Here is a 20,177-nt window from a genome sequence, read left to right on the forward strand (position 1 = left end):
TGTCCTATTGAAAGGCAGGTCCTCAGTTGAACTTTTCTTCGTCCCCGTGGTAGGAGGAGGAAAGTTCACTGTCCTCCTACACCCCCCAGGTATTTGAGTGATGATGTTTGTTTTCATCGATTGCCTGCTGCGCTCACGTCTCAGAGGAAAAGAGAGAAGGGTACATCTTGTCTAGGGACATTTACAGTGCATCACTTTTTTACCCTCCAAAAACCATAAAGCAGAGAAATGTTTTATAGATGTCAGCGGTTTGGAGTTGTAGTGATTCTCAGACCCAGTTTGTTTGTTGGCCCTTTGCTGTATTTCTTCACTGTTTGTCACAGTTATGGCTGCTACTGTGATTTGAGTTAAAGCTTTTAGCATCCCTTTGGGAAAACTATGATATTTGTATTATAATGTTGCATATTTATTCTGTAATTTGAGTCTTATTTTACCTTGAATCATTTAAGCAATGATATAATCTGACACATTTTTATATACAAAAATAAGGGACACTGATTTCACACTCAAACATATTTAGTTTTCGCTCATCATTCATTTTAAATTCTGCCGGCTCATATTCTTTATCTCATCCTCCAAACCCGGACATTTTTACACTTATTTATTCAAACCAACAACTGAAACGGCGATGGACTGTTTACTACCCTTTGGTTCTTCGTCTGCCGTGTGCTGCCTTTAAAAGATTTTGCACAGGGGAGGAAAAAAAAAATTTGCTGACAGCTTTACTTTGAAATTCCTCCAGAATAATTTGAGACCCTGCTGCTAATCCTCTTGTGAGTGACCTTTGGATCCTGCCCCAGTCTTTTACAAATCATTTGCTGTAAACCAATTTGCAGTGTTAAACACACCTCTCAGCTGTTTCACACCAGCTCTCACGGCCTCCATCTCCACTTGTCATCTGCTAAACAGGTGTCGTTACAGAGGAAGGTCGAGGGTTCGCTTGCATCACTGCTTGATGCTTTTATGCGTCCAAAGGTTTGAGGGGGAAGAGTTTGGAGTGTTTTTTTCTTGTTCAGTCACTCACTTTGCTGCAAATTGATAATGGTCACATATGATCTGTTCACTCGCACACAAACACACTGAGGACTGAACGTGATGCTGTAGGAAGTGATCGCACTGCTTGTTTCCTGTCCATGTTTTTAACAGTATGTGTGTTTTGTAGAAAGGAAATGTTATGCAGGTTTGCCGACAGACAGACTACATGTCCCAGACACGCTGTGCACTGTAGAGCGCTTCATCAGGCGACACTCCCCGACTACAATCTATCATTAGTGAGGGGGGTTGCAGATATGAGGAAATATTTACCAGCGTGTATGAAATAGTAAGAGAATGTTTAATTCATAAAACAGGCTCACGTTCTAAAAGCTATTGACATCCTTTAAAATGAAATTTGTGTGCTTATGTGTGATGAAGTCATTAGGTAGGCCTGGACTTTTAGCAAAAGTACGTCTTGTGGCTGCAGATTTAAAGTGTCTGTACATTGGTGTTCAGTGGTGTTCAGAGGAAGTGGTCTGACTAAGCTCCATCACTTAGTCAGACCAGAAAATACTGTATGTTTGCATTTAGTCTGTTCGTAATATGTTTGGTCATATTATCTCGAGTGTGCTTTTGACCGATTATACTGACAAAAGCTGTACATGAATTATTTGTAGATTTTCATTTTAGAGATGCATCTCTATCACAATTTTTTTTCTCCCTTGACAGTGTAGCCTTAAACCATGTGATGGACAAATTGAGCCTTTTGATAATGTTTGTCTTGAGTACATCAGGGTGACAATGACATGGAAAATCTCTGCTTCAGCTCACTGCCCTAGTACTTTACTCCCCCGCCTCTTCATCAGTTTCTCATCGCGCCGGCGTCTACTTCTAGTGTTCAGGAAGCGGTTAACCTTCACGGAGGATGGTAGACTGAGATCTATAACGGCTCACAAAGCAAATGGAAAATTTAGACTTCAACCCATGCCCGGGTATTTAGATAAAAATAGCTCAAATGATCTCCGTTCTCGTAGAGGTATATTTATCCCCTCTACACGAACCCTAAAAGGTATCATCTCGTTGAGTGGAAAACTATGCACATGAACCGAAGCAAATGGAGCTGTTATGAGAATAAAATGTTGATTTATTGCTACACCTTGATGTGAACCTCACTGTTGGATAGAACAAAAATACGGTTTTGGCATCACCGTATATACAACACGGCTTACAGAAAACATTGAGACAGCAGGTATCATCAAGTTAACAGTTATCCATGTGCTTGATTACATGGTAGCTTGAATTTTCATCTCTCTACCAAACTGCATCTCTGCACGTTTCTGCTTTTTGGACCATGCTCACTATAACATGTCAATGTTTCCCCCGTTGCCAAAGATTTACTAGAAGTGTTAAACTGCATCAAATTACTTCCACATTTAATTTCATGGTGTATTCATTAAATTTCCAAGTAGTTCAAATTTGTGACAGATTTTTTTTATGAAACAGCACCTCAGCATCTCCCTTTCTGCCTCCTCTCTCAGGAGGTTTACCACCGCTGGAGGGATGATGGTGATGACGATTATGGGAGGAGGCCACAGCCGAAGGTGCAGCCCTCGCTAGAAAAATAGTCCCCCCCCCCCCCCCTAATTTCACCCCTCTGCCATCACCCACCACTGCCGCCCTGACCCCTGGCGTCATGGCCAACCACCTGGAGCTGATCCAGGAGCTGCAGCAGCTGGACAAGGTGCCCAGTTTGGAGAGGCTGCGGACAGCCCAGAAGCGGCGTACACAGCAGCTGAAACGATGGGCCGTGTACGAGAAGGAGATGCAGAACAAGAAGCGGAAGGCGGACAAGAAGGGACGCCATGCCAACAACCTCCATCAAGAGTACAAGAGGCACGTGTCATTCGCCGCCAGCGTTGCACTTCTGGAGGCATCGGCCAGAAACGATCCAGATGAAGGTAAGGGCAGTAAGGAAGATTCATGATATGTGCAAATTAGAAAATAGAGGCGTAGATTTATGTGGAAAGTGCTTGTGTTTTCAAAATGATGACTCCAGCTGCACAGCTGCAGTAAAGACACATGACCAGTTGGCAAGCGAAAATGTATCCACTGTGGATTTATTCTGGTTGTAACAAGGCAACTAACTAAAATTATGATCTGGACTTTAATTTATGAGCTCGGAGTGAAACTCGGCACAAAGCTCAGTGTTAACACATTTGAATAATTACTTTAATTTCTGGCTCACCTCACTACTTCCGCTGGATATCAAAATGCCAAGGTCAGGAAAAACGATTAGCTGGGCCTGCCCACTTAAACTGCCAGGGGAAGTCTCTCCCTTTGAACTGAATTTGTTCTGCGAGAAGTCTGTTTCATCATCGGGAAATAATGGAGTTGTCACACTGAGATGAAACTCCCCGTCAGTCTTTTAATTAAAATTTCTACGGCTGGTGTCCCCCCTATTTGGAGAAAATAATTGTTTTCCCCCAGTACAAACAGTGCCAGCGACGCTGTAGCTGTGCTAACAATGTGTCAGTGATGCAGGGATGATAACGGGCTGCTTATCTTTTAGATATAGCATCTAATTTAAATTCATTTTAACTTGAAATTAGATTTAACTCATAGAAAATACAGCCCACGGCTGAGCCAACGTGCATTATGCGCATTCTGTTCTTGTGCACGCTGTCTTAACAGATATGGAAACAACCACAAGGTTTTTTGGGGTTTTATTTTCATAGTATGTCTAACAGAGCAGAAGCTACTACACATTTACACGTGCACACAAATGCACATGGAACATGAACTGGCATGTTTCAGCTCCAGCTGGAGTGAGAGTCAGTGGAAGGCTTGGGATTTTGAATTTTCTGAATGGCCTTTTGGATTTTACCATCAAGTGTAACCCAAATAAAGATTTGATAAAAATAGCACTAGGATATCACCTCACTGGGAAAAAAAGGAACATCTCTTTTTCTTTTTTTTTGATTCTATACACACAGTGTTTTGGGAATGGTTTGAACAGTGTTAAAGGTTTTTTTTGCTGTTCCTGGCTGTGCTGTGTAGAAAGTCTGTCGTCTGAGCCACTTGGTCTTTGAACAAGGAATATTCTGGCTGTTGGTCTTAAAAAAACAAAACACAAGGTGGCCAGGGACATAAAACATCAGTGTTTATTTTACAAAAATGTATGCTGATTCAAGGATGGTGTCATGAAAACAAACAAACAAAACAATATATATATACCTGGTCAAGGAGTTGAGCCATTAGTGAATCATGGCACAAATTAAGTGTGACAGCTTCTCTGTGCCATTAACAAAACTGCGGATAAAAATTCAACTTTACCAAAGTACATAAGAAGAAGACTGATAAATTTTGGAGTCAAATTCTTTGTTCAGATGAACCCAGCATGTTTGAGGTCCAGTATATTTGGCTAGGATCTGGCCAAGATGTGGGAGTGTGATGATTGAGAGCTGCGTGAGGGTATAAGTTGTGGGGTAGATGACATTTATTAATGGCACTGTAAATACAAGTTTGTGTCCTGAAAAATTGAATGAAAAGACGACTCCATTTCTCAAGAAGCTTGACAGGGGAAGAATTTCCCAAACACACAAGAGTTTGTAAAGAAAAAAAAAAGTGAAGACTTTGACTTTGGAGATGTTAGAGCAACAGGAGACGGAAGGAATGAATTATGTTCACCCATAATCTGCAATGAATGGCAGAACATCTCTTCACAGATTTGTTTGGGACTGGTTTGATCCATGAATCCATCATCATAAATAAAGGTGGGCAAATAAAATTAAAAATTAATGAAGTTTGGACTGCTGTTGCAGTTGATTTCTAAATGTGAACTTTTCAGTTCAATTAGTCTAACATTTATATATTTTTCAAAAATGAATTGGCTAAATTGAGTTTAGACCGAACCATTACAAAGAAATGTAATTGAGGCTTGATCTTTTACAGTTTAACCATAAATGTTATTATAAATAACTATAAATAAAAGGATAACACTAATACGACAAGTATATAGAACTTGAATTAAGAAAATGAGAATGAATGAACATCTCAACTTTTCTACATTGCTTATTCTGTAAAATAAATTTTCGTTTCAGCGTATATCGGCCAACATAAAAACAGCTACCGATAAGTCTGTGACAGGAACAACGGTATATCAGTCGGGCTTCATTGTAGAGACACTGACCACAAGTGTACTCACTGTACAAAGTTGGTTACAGCATGATTAGTAATCAAATAATTATCAGAAATAACCCCTAAACCCTTGTGATTATGAAGCTCAAAAGTGTGAATAATAAACATAATATTTACTTGTTGGTTTTCATTTAATGTGCAAAAAAAATCTGATTGAATAAACTCGTCTGTTTGGACCCGTTGAAAGGTTTTCTTTGCTTTGTTTTTGCTTCATATGCAGAAGCTTTGTCAGTTGTCTTTGCCGCAGACAGAGCCTGGGCAAAGACACATTTGCCATCGGCTCTGTTTAATGAGGGCGACCATGAGAGAGGCACAGAGATGAAATAGAAGGGGAGGCAGGATGTAGAGTTGCCCACACAGCTCCAGTGGCAGCTGGCCCTGCTCAGGAGCCTGATAATCTCCCCTCTCTGTCCCCCTGGTCCCCAAATGCTCGATCAGGCATCGTGACTCCACACGCGCTATGCGGCTCCGACTCACTGTCCACAAGCTGTGACTGATTCCCTTGCATAGACCTTTTTTTTTTTTAAAAGAGACAGTTATGTAGAAAGAGTAAAGAAAATCAAATGAGTATCGTGATGGAATTAGGTTTAAAGAAATGAAATCGCATCAATAATGAAATAAGCAAAACACAAAGAACCGGCTGTGAAAATCACAGACTGGGAGGGAAGTGAAAGAAGCCACCTATCAACTTTGTAATTTTTTTTTTTTTATGAATAGAAGTAAAGTGAGGGAGAGGGAGGGAAAGGTAAAAATTAACACAGAGAGACTGAGATTGACTCTGACCTGCGGCTGACTCTACTGGCATCAAGGACACAATGAGATAAGGGATTTGATTGACTGGACTGGCTCCTATTTGAATCCCTGATTGGTTGGAGTGGATGAGTGATTGTCTTACTGCTCTTTTTATGCAGTCAGAGCATCGTCGCGTTGAACTGAGGGCATGTGTGTAATGCGCACATTCACAAATGTGTGCATGTTGTATAGATGGAAAATGTGAACAGTAGATGGTGTTATTGAAACTATGATGTATTTACTTGCACCTGTGCCTATTTATGTGCTTGTGTGTGAGTATGTTCTCGTTTTTTGCAGTGTGCACATGTGTTTTCTTTGCTCTCTGAACTACAGCGTCCCCCTGTCATTATTACCTCCTCACTGGAAGCGGTGGGAGCAGCAGACTCACCAGGCCGTGAGCAGATTCAGATATAGCAAAGCTGCAGAGGGCACAAAGCTGTGTGCATGTTTTTGTGCAGTTGTGACAAGGAGAGATAAAAGGTGGTGTTCATGTGAATATTTGACACTTCATGAATGTAAATACATTTCTCAGTGTTTGTCTCCAGTTGCAAAAAAAACTTTGTTTCTGTGAGTGGCTGTCCGCTATAGCCAGAGAAACCCTGAAGAGGCTTGGGATATGAGGGGATGAGAAAGGAGAGGGGATGCATTCACAGTGCGATTTTCTTCGCCCTCTGCCCCCTCACGGCGTCGAGGGCTGATGACTGTGAAATTACTGTGAAGCACCTCAATGTCTCTCTGTGCAGCTCTCGGGGCTATTGAGACTGATCAGTTTTCTTCTCTGCAGAGAGCTGCTCTCCTGCCGAGGAGCTGCCACCGGGGTCAGAAAGGACAGTCGGCACATGCACATGCATAGAGTACGGAATGACTTGATGTTTCCTCTTAACACCGCCGTGTTATCTGATTAAGTTAGTTTGTTAGATTTTGAGGGTTTCAGGGCAATTTCCCTCCCGGGGAAGATGCAATAAGTGCGTTTTATTGTCAGAATGTAAATAATTCAAAGTCCAAATCGAAGATACAAAGCAAATAAATATCCGGATAAAGAGGATAATATACAGGAAGTTGGGTTTTTACAGCTCTCTGAGTGTTTTCCATCCTGGACTCTATTTATTCACTCACACAAATGGTGACACCCAGCACACTGATTACCTCTTATTCCCCGACTGAAAATCATAACTTGTAACTAGATGTTAGAGAAGCCACACTTAAAATCCACGTTCCACATTTAGCCGTGTGGCTTTTGCTTTTGGTTCACCAACCTTTTTTTTCTGCCATATCATCACCATTAACTCTAGATTTAAGAAAAGAAAAACACTCCATCAGTGAGCCACGCCTCCCATTTTCTTTTCTAGATATCTGTGTGAAAATTGGTTCTCGGAGGAGCTTTTGTCTTCTTCTGCTGCCTTGTTAGAGCGGTACGGCCTCCTCCTCGGAGGCAACAGATAGGCTTAGCTGCTCACCGGCATACGGCAGCAACAGAGAGCCATTAAAGAGACTCACAAGAGCAGAGTGGAAAAAAGAAGACAACAAAAAAACCAACAAAAATGCATTTCATGGGATGGAAGTAATTTTCAAGAAAGTACTGACTTTTGTCTGTTCTACTCTTAGTTCTTTTTCACTTTCTTCGCTGTCTGATTTTAATTGATCAGAGGAAACACATGAAGTCACTGCCTGTTAGTTATCATACCCGAATTTCCCCCTTGGAAAATCAATAAGGGATTATCTTAGTCTTCATTTCTGGTTTCAAATGCCTGTGGTGGGTAGATTTAACAAACTCCACATAGAGTTTGATAGGAACTTAAACTGAAGAGCAAAGACTGTCAGATGTCGGGAGGACTTTGACAAAAACACCTCTTTGGATGCAAGATACCACACAGCACGAGGTAAAATGAAAAACAAGGCCTACGCGTCCAAACGTGATGGTGCGATACATACGTTCATTTAAATAAAATGCTGCTGAAGCTGGTGTTCCTCATTGCATGGCCGTCTTAGACTGGAATCTCATTGGCTATTTTATTTAGCGCCATCATCAGATCAAAATTTCAGTTTGTCCAATACTTAAGTTGATGACCAAATACCTGCCAAAATACTGACATTCCCTTCAGCCTCAGCTGTACTTTTGCATTTCTATTTAACAGATGTAGTGTTGCCCTGCTAGTGTAACCCCCAAATCCACGACCTTCTTATGCCTAGTTCCTTCTACTCGAATTTTGGCCCAATTTTTGAGTCGCTGACAGATTTTGGAACCCCCCCCAAATCAGAGCCAAATCTGTGTTCAATCGGCCAATCACTTCAAAGACGTGATTCGAGAGGCTTGTCGACACGTCGCCTCCTCCAATTTGGTTTCCAAAAGGCCAATTATCTTAAAGGATCGGTGACAACTACAGCCAGTCAGAGCACAGGACTACGAAGAGGTCGGGGAACGACTGCAAGTATCCCACAAGACATCAAGACAAGACAACAAGTCGTGTATAGTGTGAACTGCTTGACCTTCAAATTTGCGTGGTCTTAACTTGGCATTACCCACACTGAGAGAGAAAACACTGACCAGAATCAGAAGATTTTAGATTAACAGGAGCCCAAGATTTTCGAATATCAGTCAAGAGACTTTGACACAAGCATTATTTCAAGTGAACACATGCATTCAAGGCATTGGTCACTGAACCAATACTAAGACAGTCTCATCTTTAAATGTCCAGTCAGCCCGTCGATTGCTAGGAACAAAATATACACTTTCAGGAGGCAACAGTCCATCCATACGACAGTCCGTCTTCTACTCCTGTAGATTGGCTCGTCATCCAGTTAATAAAATTCCATTTACCAACATTAGAGGAACATTTCCACATCCTTGTTTACTAATCACAATATTTCTTCTGCTAATATAGAATTTTATTTTATGAGAAAAAAGATATTTGACTTGGATTGTATCACTTACAATTTTTTTTGAGGTTGAATGTGCTTCTTGTTAGTCACTAAATAAATGTAATGTGATGTAATAATGTTCTAATCTTGACAGAGAACCCCACTCTGATATCTTGCTTGTTGGAGTTTGATGGTAACGATGAGAGAGGGGATGAGCTGAGCACATGAAACTGTTATCACCGGTCTTACTATGAGAGATAAGCGGCGTTGTTCAGCGGTTGCTGGACTCTGTGTGAGATTGCAGCAATAATCTTGGGCCAAGACAAAGGAGGAATGGTAAACTTCAAATGACTTGCACTGGCAGACATAAAAGCATGGCCAGTAAAAGCTGCTGGGAGCTTGTTATCCACCACTCGTTTCAAACGCAGTAAAACATTGGATCTGATATAAGAAGCAGCGTTATGACAAGAGATTAAGTCATGCAGAATCCAGCGGGTACTGGGTCTCGTTATCTTGTCTGCAATATCTTTTTTGAATTACTGCTTGATTAGTTTCGTGACAGAGCCTCAAACTATATTTTTCTTAACCTTACAAACGTGTAATCTATAGTAACTCTGTAAATTAGATTTTTCTGATTTTGACCAAGTTTCATTTTTTCTTTCTCAGCCCTAACCACTGATCTGTAAATGGAGGTTGTTTACTCTCATGTCCAGCAAAGCCGATGTGACCTCTGACCTGTGACAACTGCAGTGTGGGCTGGCCGCTCTCTGTTTTGTGCATCATGCGGCAACACAAACAAAAACAAGGCCGTTGGGACACGGGGATGTTTGCAAGCCCTCAGACCTGAAGAATCACAGTAAAAGAATAGGAGTGAACAAATACAGGATATCATTTTCGAGATAATTTCGTTTAAACTTTATCTTGGTTTATATAGATTTGTGTGAATTCCTGTCGTGGTCTTCAGGTAGGATTAGACTGGAGCTGAGACAATTAGTTGAATGGATCAATGGTGGGTAGAAGATTAGTCAGCAACAGCAGGAAGGTCTTCTGCTTTTCTGCCATTATGAAGTAAATTGAATATCTCTGTTTGCTGTTGCTTTTGTTGGTTGGACAAAATGAGGAATTTGAAGATGTCATCCTGATCTTTGGGAACTTGTGATGGGTATTTTTTCACTGATTTCAGGCATTTTATTGACTGAATAAACAACATGATTGAGATAAATACCTAATTGCCTTTGCTCTCACTCTCTTGATGCCTACATTTGTTCCCCCCGACCAAATCGTCATATCTCAATTAAATCCATTAAGCAGAAATGCTGCATCTAATCTGCCAACATTTTAAAAAGCTTACATCCATTCATTCATTTACAAATGGAAGACGCTTCCTTTGAGGCTCCTTCACCACCGGCTCTTTTAATTTAAAAAAATGTTTTTTCTTCTTTTCCCTCTTTTGTGATCACTGTAGATTTCATCCGACATCTCTGAGTGATTGATTTCTTGAGTGGGATTTGACATTTCACACCCTGAGCTGGGTTGAGAGTTGCAGTTTATATGGATCTATATTGAATGCTTCTGCTTCTGTGTTTAGGACTAGTCTTATTCCTGGCAGCGATGGTTTTTTTTTCTCATGTCCTCACCACCATTGCTACAGGCAAATTGTGAGGTTTCGTCTGCTTGTTCTTTTTTAGTCGGCCCTTTTGTGATTAGGGCAGCGTTCATGGAGTCTCTGGCAGCCCCAGAGGTCAACAGAACTCTATTCATCTCTCCTCCGTCACACTCTTTTGCTTCCCCGCTCTCGCTCTGTCACTCTAAATTAACATTCCTCTGTGGGCTCGTCGGACTGGGCTCCTCCAGGCGCTGCTGCTCCGCCTGGCTCACACTGACACTGCTGTCTTTCCTCGCCGCCATGCTTGTTCACGTGCTTCAGCCTGGGCAGAGGGGACTGACTCATCCTGGTCATGTTACATCATATGGGATTAACAAAACTGGAGGGGGGAAAAAAATCCCAAAAGTTGATCCAATACGTACAATGTTGTGTGGAGTATAAATGTTTTGTGTTATTAGAGCAGAAGTCACAGTCATTTATTGAAACTGTGCAATCAATTAATAACTGACCATCTCTGCTGCATTCCTGTACTTACACTACGCCACTCCCTTTTTTCTTTGCATTTTCACTTCTTTGCGTGTGAATTCAAATTGCTCTCATGAAATCCATATTATTTTTAATGTTATCCTCCGTTGGGTCAGATTCATCTTCAGTGAACCATGCCGCACTAAGCGGTAGTCTGCCAACAATTTTGCGGATATATGCTTCTCCCTCTCCCCTCCTCTCCTCCTCCGTTTCCACATCAGTCAAATCTCCAGGGAGAGCCCGGAGTCTCAAGTTAACTCCTATTTCCATGGTAACTGAGGCAGACATAGAGAGGTCCAGGCGGCCGTGGCCCAGAGCTACTCAGCTGCAAAGGCACAAATTGTGCATCATCATTGCTGCTGCTGCTGCTGCTGCTGCTACATGGGATAGTAAGTGGGACTTTTGCTACAAGTCAAACTGGATTTGATGCAAATTTACTTGGAACAGTTTTATTATGCAAAAAGTGGGAGACAGCTTTGACAGAACCTGCTGTCACTAATCAGTTCTTTTGACATCTGTGCCAGCTGCTTTGACACGCGTCTACTTCTCGAGCCTTCCCTCGGCCTCAGCGCTGACTGTGATCGAAGCCGCCCTGTCCACGCGCCGACGTGCCAGAGACCTTAGATGGCAGCGCGAGCTGGGCTTGATCCACTCCTATCAATCCCCTGAATGCCTGTTCAGCACCTCGCTGCTCCCCCACTCAAATTAAACCAGCCCCGACATCCCCCTCTCTCTCCACCTGCCCACCTTCCTCCTCCCTCTAAATCTGTGAACAGCCCAACACCATAAATCCTCAGGATTATTCAGTGGGGATTAGGCCTCTAGCCCAACCAAACAGGGGCAGCGACATTATCCAACAAGATGTTGATAAGCTCTAGTTGTTTTGATTAACCTGAATTTCTTGTTTGATGTAAAGATACCCTGAAGTAAGAGTCAAAGTTACAGCTTTCAGATCTGTCAGTGTAGTTTTTAATGTGTATATTTGAAATTCAAGATGATCAAGGCCATTGGAGGAAGTGAAAATATATCTTACTCATATTAGTTATACATCTAGTTAACTAAACCTAAAAAGATTTAAATTGGGATTAAAACAAAACCCCAGTGTCAGTGGTAAAATTAGATTCTAGATTCTAATTTGAATACTAAGACAACTCAACTCACAGGCATCTTTTTTTTTATATCCAGAGGATATATCAATGTCAATCAAGACAAACAGCGAGGCCCAAAATACACCAATCTTTTACCCTCAGATTCCTTTGAATGCAGAAATGCCTTGATGGAGTTTCTACAAATATGGCACAAATGCTCATTGGATTTTTTTGGGTGATCAAAGGGCAGGGTCCCTGTGACCTCACAAAATACACATTAATACCTTCTAATAAATCACTTAGAATCTTTTATTATTCTACGAGTCAGGCAGACAATGACGCAAACTGCAGCTTGACTTGCAGGCAGAGAGAAGCAGCCGCGAGCTGGTGATTCTAGTTTCCTCACAGTGCCTAATAACATTTGTTTCAGCCCCTGGGATCTGTCAGTGTGTCCATAATGTCGATGGGCCACCTGAACGATTTGTCCGTTAATTACATTATGAAGATTGAATACCAATGACCTCTTCAAATAAGAACCTGAGATCTTTGAAATATGTTTATGTTTATTCCACTTCAGTGTTTGAATTTGCTCCCAGTGAATCTACAGTTTGTTGTTTCTTCCCCGCTGTGCCATCGAACTACATCTGCGACGACTAACTCCCCGGAACATACAATTAAAGTCCCTTAATAGCTCATCATGTGGAGGATAATTATAACACACAGTGGAATACTAATTATATCAACGATCCTCTCTCATAATGCCCTACTAAAACCAATGTCATTTAGCTGCTACTTATGGACGTGTCGAATTGGCCTTCTTTCTGCACAGCCGACAGGAAGACAGACGCGGCTACCTCGACTGGAAGGAGCTTGGAACGTTGTTATTCTATTTTATGAAAACTAACGGTTTTATGTTTAGGGCGATTTTAGTGTAAATTAGTGACAAAACTTAATAAAATAAGGTCGTGGCAAAAATGTCGAAAAATCAAAAGGTGTTGAATCAGGAGCAACTGAACTCACTTTCCTTAACATTACAACAGGGAAATAATGGACGGGTCTCGATTGTGTTTACAATTTGGTACAAATCCATATTTTCAGATTTCTTAAAATCAGTTCTTTCAGTTTTGTTAAACTCTGGCCTTTATGCTTGATTTATTTTGTGTTGCTATACAACAGCGTTATATTTATTTCTCTTGACCAGATACATATATTTATGGGTTTAGGTTTACATGTTTTTAGGTTTACATGTTTTTAGGACTATGTTTTGTGACAAATAAATCAAACATTAAGGTTATCAGATCACTTCCTGTGTTCTTTTATAATTCTACTATAAGAACTAGACACTCACGTGTACAACTGTTCTAGTAAGATAGCTTAGTATTCAGGAGTATTCAAAGTCACTGTGAGCAGCCTTGTGTATGACCCTTGTCTCTGTATTTCATTTGAAACATCTTAAAATGTTTTACTCCTAGGCCCATAAAACATCATCTCGATTCAGTGTATGAGAATCTGCCCCCTCACCAGTATATCACTGTCTCAGGGGGGATTATAAACCAGCGTGACATTTTAGGTGCATGTATGTTATATAATCATCCTGTCCCACGTTGCAGACAGTCTGTGTGATTTAATGGATTCTGTGGCAGCTATCATTATTTCTGCCTCTTTGAAAAAGGCTGAGAGAGATTCTCTGGACTTGGACTCTTCCTGCAGTTGAACCCACACATATCATATCACAATCTTCACTTGATCCTCACTTCACTGGCAATTCCCCCTTATCAGTGATCGTTGGCTGTGAGATACGAGGGGGATCAGCATCCCGAGCTCAACTGTGACAATAAGAACATCCATGTTGTTATCTGTGCCGTTCACTCGGCTCCAAAACAAAAATATCTTCCTTTTCCCCGATAAAAGACATGCAAGTGTTTCTTACCGTAGAACTTGAGATTTTAAAATCCTCTGCTGATCTCAGAGATCAGAGCATCTGTGCATGCAATATGCTCTGATATGAGACTTCCTCATTCTTGTGCCAGGGAAGTGCTGAACAGGATAAGTAGACTCATGAACATGAATCCTGAAATGAAGTCTCTGAAAGATCGTTAACTATGAAAATGTAAACACGGCAGGTTACAGTACAATGTGACATGATTTGATTTATTGGAACTCTGTGTGATGAATGACGGCACAAACACGGCTTGTAAAAAGTCGACTACCCTAAGACGGCTTAGCATGAATGTTTTTAAAGAAAAGCAAGTTGACGTATATAAATTGATGCTTTACTTTCAATAAACATAAAATACAACAAAGAGACACATTAACAACTGCAGAACTTTAAAGAACGATTTCTTCCATTATTTGTCAATCTGGAATCATTATTTAATTAAGTGATTAATGGTCTATGTGAACAAATCCTTTTCAGAGCCCAAAGGGATGTTTAACATTTGGTCTAAATAGCTGTTGAAAACCCAGAGATATTAGGTTTACTGTCATTAATGAGGAGAAGAAGCAGCAAACCCTGTCATTTGAAAAGTTTATTTTTAACCGGACAAATTAAAATTAAAATCACGTTGAAAATTCGAAAACGATTTCCAAAGTTATTACAGTTCATCCTGAGGGGTGATGCAAATGTCTGTACAAAATATGACATGCAATCTATCCAATAATTGTGGCGACATTTCAAACAGAACCTGGCGGAGGTGCTAAAGAAACGGTCAGGGGATCATCACCGTCATTAGAATCCATCCACTGGGGACAATGAAGTGAACATTTGATTTCACTACATCAATTTTAATTTATATTATTATAATACAATAGTTATTGAGATATAACAGTGTGTATTGGACCACAGACGAATAGCCACTCATGTAGAAACTTTATTTTGCACAGATACATGAAGGCAACATTAAGAATACACAGATCTGTTTTGTCAAATACAATAAACGTGTGACCCTTAAAATATTTGCTGCTGGCAGAAACTGCAGTGGTAATCAACTGTAAAAAAAACAGCCTCAAGACTTTAATATTATCTGTACATGACAGCAAAGAGTATTTACAGTTTCATCAAGAGCAGACACACAAAAAAAAAACACAGAAACATTACTGTCTGTCAAAATGTCCCAATCATTGTCGAGGCAATCTAAGATAACAGGAAGGAAGGGAGGGATTCTCTTCCTGTGCCGCTGTTTGTCAATGTGACCTTTATCTTTTGGGAAGCATCTCGTCCAGCTCCATCTCCTCCCTCGGTGGGAATGTGCCGTATGGGACCTGCCCAGGAAGACATGCATGAGATTTCTGCAGCATTGTGTCAGTGAGGCTAGTTAGTTGTTAGATAATCACCGTGGTGACCTGCAATGTAATTGATTGCTTTTAAAGATTTCTGTGCCTCTGTGTGTGTGTGTGTGTTTGCTTGGTCCCATAGGAAGGTGGTACACACAGATAGGAATCACCTTCACGGTGCGTCTCACCAGCTCCGACTCTGCTTTACTTACAGCCCCTGTTTCTCTGCGTCCTCTGGCAGCATAGTGTCTGTGTGCGTGATGCATAACAATGTTTTACCTCCACAATTATCCTTTAAGGATTGTGTCATATATCCTTTAAGATCCTCATTTTTCTTTTATCACAAAACTCTCATACCATATGTGCGATAAAAGATAAAGAAGTTCTCATCGAGTCAGAGTCTCATGCTGCTGATCAGACTTGAAAGAGGCAGAAACACATTTTTTTTGATTTCAAAAAAGACTTCAGCTCTGAAGTTATTAAAGTGCCATTGCAAATATTGCTGCAACACTTTGTTTTGGTCATCTCTTTTAAAAATTATTGAAGTTTTTGATTGACCTTCTGCTGACTTTTTGTTGTTTATACGAATTTATAAAATAGTTTATCAATGATAAAAGCAATTGGAAATTGTGGGCAGCTCTTGGGTATATTCAGTTGGATGCAAGTGATTTTCTTGGAACTTTGTTAGTTGACTTTTTTTTTTTGTCCGGAGTTGACAATGTCGGCAGAATTGCATACGGACATTCTCCGTATTTTTTCCTTTTGCATATGACGAACGTTACATGAGATTTGTCCAGTGAGACGCTTTCGCACCAACAGGAACATCTCCAGATCATTCTGTGGCTGTGTCGTCGATTAGAGCATGCGGGATGCAGGACATGATGATAACTCCGCTGCTGAAAGCAGTATTTTTGTTTACAGTCATCAACTCGCCCACTCGCTCGCTGTGAATTCTCACGAGATTCTCCTGCTGTGGTCACACATGGGCTCACTCGGACATTCTCCGGAGATTATATACACGGGGCTTTCTGTTTTGTAACGTGTATATTGCCAAACGTGTGTTTAAACCAACTAAAGCTGATAATTGACACTTTTAATTGTAATTATGAGCTCCCATGTTCATACGTGTTCAGACATTATTTTGTCCCCTGTGTAAACTAATTTGTCCAGGATGTTACCTGTTGATTCCATGATGTTAATTAGTTTATGCCTCTAAAAGGCTTTGGTTTGTTTGTTTGTAGTTTTTGATGTTAATGTGTTCTCTCTCTTTTATTTTTTCATTAGGAAAAGGTTTCAGCCATCGATCTTTCAGGGAGAGTGTTCCGGGTGTTTGTTTCACTGATAGCGTGTGTGACAAATCACCTCTTGGAGCTTTGCTTTTTTTTTTTTTGATTTTTATTACAGGTTCTGATATGATTATAGTGTTCTGTCACCCTAGCACACATAACTCACAAACGTACTATATTACATGCATTGTTTAATAAAACATATCTGTAAAACAAAGTGAAAGAGATTCAGATCATGCAAAGATCTTTCTAGTTTAAAAACAAATTAGAAATACAGCAAAAGCAAGTAGTTTATCGCTGTCTGCTCATACTTTTTTTATTTTAAAACTGAGAAAACAATATTTTCAGGTCTTTTAAACAGGAACAAAATTATGAATGAAGTTGCCTCAGTATTGATGCATTTGTATGTGTTGCTGTGTGCACCTCTGTGTGACGGGCTCATTTATCACGTCAAAACCTCTCGACGCTCTTGCACTGTTATATACACACTTGCTCTCGTACACGTACCAGCAACATACTTCAACTATAGTGAAGAAAAGGAAAGTTGGATCATTTGAATTTGGTAAGATTACACAGATTGGTTCAGACAGACCAAAGATCGAAAACAAAGTCCAAATATTCCACCCAGACATGAAAAGAAAATCGGACGACAACATGAAATACGAATTAAAGGAGAGAAGAAACAAACTAGAGCAATAGAAACATTCATAAATATTAAGAGCACGACTACATGAAAATATGTTTTTTTTCAAACTGAGCCATCTCTGCCTGTTTTTTTCCTCGAGCAGCTTACACATCTCTCTGTCTTGTTCATCCCCTCTCATTGGCAGATATATCACACACCATAACTCAAACCCATTTCATCTGAAGCAATGCATCAGTGGCCGCCCCTGCTCACAGAGAAAGCAATTCAGCACCACTGCATATATTGTGGAGCACGCCTGCCTAAAAAAAACAAAAAAAACAATCAAATATCTGGCTGTTTGTCGGCAGCCAGCAAGTCTGTGCTGCCTGCATCATGTGCATTTAGTTGAATTTCCAGCCTGGATACTCGCAGGGAGAGCTTTCTGACTTCTGCTCACCCCGACGGGCACCATTAGACAACTGTCACCATCTGGAGGTTTTTTTCCGGTCCACACAGCAGGAAAACAGAGTCTGTTTATACATCGCTGTGTGCACGGCAAATACACTCATGCAGAGGAACAAACGTGACAAACGAAGGGAGAACTGAGGTGTAGGCATCATTTCTAATCAGGACTTGACACACACACACACACACACACACACACACACACACACACACACACACACACACACACCTGACCATACTGCAGCTCTGCCTTGTGTATATGTAGCACCAGTCTGTGTTAAATAGACATTAATAATAGCAGGGTGTTCCAGCAGGGGAGGTGAACAGTGTTAATCTAGGTCCGGGTTCTTCACACAGACTCTCTCTCTGTATTTTCACACCACTGTATTATCACGAATACCTCTGGATTGTTGTTAAGTTATTCTAACATAGATTTTTGTTAAAGCGGACTTTAACAGAACTTCGATATTTCTTATCTGAACAGCAGAGTGTCTGAACTCTTAGAACAGCTATGGAAGAAGTTAGCTGTGCATGCTAACTGTTCAATCAATTTCTTTCGCTGTTACTCTTGTGTTTGAAACACTCGTGTTGTATCTCTCCTAATGCATCCACATTCACATAGCTTTGGCATGCTAAATACCCCTATAGCTGACCTGCAACATGTGTTCATCATATGTGTGGAAACAACTGCTCTCCATTCCATATTCTCAAAATCTGGTCTGTCGCCACCTGATCGGACAAATGATCTGTGCCCATAGTGTCACGGACGCATTCCAATTTTGTCAACTATGTCTTACCATGAAATTAAAAATAAATCATTTCTCATTGAGCTTGACAGGTGCTGTAATGAGGTTGAGGTCGGCCGTTGATTCAATCCACGGAGAGTTTGAATTTATGCACCGGAAATGTTGCAGTGGGAGTGTTGCAGTGGGAGTGTTGCAGTGGGAGTGTTGCAGTGGGAGTGTTGCAGTGGGAGTGTTGCAGTGGGAGGGTCGGCAGGATGCATCTGGATGTCATGAGTGATCGCTCTGTGTGAACACTTGACGTGTTTCAATGCACATGTTGTCATGATGTGTGGTGTTCTACATTTGTCTGGAGACAAACATGAGGATTTCATTAGCATGTGTATAGTGTAAAATCTCAAGTGTGTGTGTGTGTGAGGCAGAAGCTCTTGCAGCTGTAGCTCCGGTTGACAGGCAGGTGGCTGATAGGATTTTTTATCTTTAAACCTCATGTGGATGAAAAAGTGTATGTCTCCTCACAACACTTGATGTTTTATTTATTTCCGACTTATTTTATTAAATCGATGATACAAAATTGGTATTCAGTGAGAATGAAAACATTAGTTATAGAAGAGTTTCTTTCGTTTTTCATCTGTCCTTGTACAAAGCGGCAGAATCCTCACCAGCTGCAGTGTTGCCCGACTGTAGCTGAACTTTGAATGTCTCCTTAAAATAATCAATCAGAAAAATGAATTTGGAGTCGTCACATCGAGACTGTGACTCGTCGTCCTAGTCATTCATTCATTCCAGTAAATTAAGAACCATTTACAAAAAAAAAAGGAAACAGAATCATAAAGATTACATCTGTATGTAATGATGTAGCAGTGGACTGTTTACACGGAACTAATCAGGTCTTAAATTAACGCCTTTACTGTTTATCTTGATTTGTCCTTTTTTTTCACTCTGATTTGAGGGACACAGCTAATGTCTAAGCACCTCTTCAGTTCTGAAGAGGTTATATTATATTTTATATATATATATATATATAAGTATTTGGAGTTGTGCTTTGGCAGTTTATTTTTTCTCTCCCGTTGCCTTAAGAGTTGGATCAGACCCACGGGGCATTTGTCAACTTTCATTTATCGCTTTACTTTGCTACATAGCAGGGATGTTTGTTTCGTCATGTAGCTGCTTAATTTCATCACTGTGACACAGAATTTTTGTGGAAATTATGACGCTGTGATAAATTGGACTGAATCATCACAGAGTTGACGGTGAAATAAAAAATACGACACATCTCGAAATACTTCTACACAGTGATTTGTGTATGTTGATTTAGGCTTTTCATGCATAAATAATAATAAAGAATAAATAATAAGTTTACAGTGATGCCTATCACAAGCCTAATAGAGGCGTAACAACCCCATAAAGATTCAGTAAGCATATAATGGTGTTATGCTGCCGATGGCTGCACTTCATCATCATTCCCCTCTGCTGTAGACGAAGCTCTGCCTCAGACACGCTTTGCACACTGTGTTTTCTTCATAACCAGTCGGGGGAGAAAGTGGTGAGCGCCGTCACCTCACAGCAAGAAGGTTCCTGGTTCGAATCCCGGGGCCTTTCAGTGTGGAGTCTGCATGTTTGCAATTCAAGTCAGACGCGTTCACACCAACAGGAACATTTCCGGAATATTCTGTGGCGTCTGGCTAGAGAATGTAGGAGGCAGGACATGGAGACAGTTCCACTGCGGGGAAGCAGTGTTTT

General features: G+C 40.7%; 1 protein-coding gene across 1 annotated transcript in view; it reads left to right on the plus strand.

The window, feature by feature from the left end:
* Positions 1–20,177, plus strand: part of ppp1r16b (protein phosphatase 1, regulatory subunit 16B) — a 64,874-nt gene that overhangs the window by 22,566 nt on the left and 22,131 nt on the right. The window contains exon 2 of the mRNA XM_035630549.2: positions 2,514–2,933. Within this exon, the coding sequence (XP_035486442.1) occupies positions 2,669–2,933 (265 nt within the window). The 5' untranslated portion in view covers positions 2,514–2,668. The remainder of the gene's footprint in view (positions 1–2,513; positions 2,934–20,177) is intronic.

This window comes from Scophthalmus maximus, chromosome 6 (genome assembly GCF_022379125.1).
Source record: "Scophthalmus maximus strain ysfricsl-2021 chromosome 6, ASM2237912v1, whole genome shotgun sequence".
NCBI classification, from domain to species: Eukaryota; Metazoa; Chordata; class Actinopteri; order Pleuronectiformes; family Scophthalmidae; genus Scophthalmus; species Scophthalmus maximus.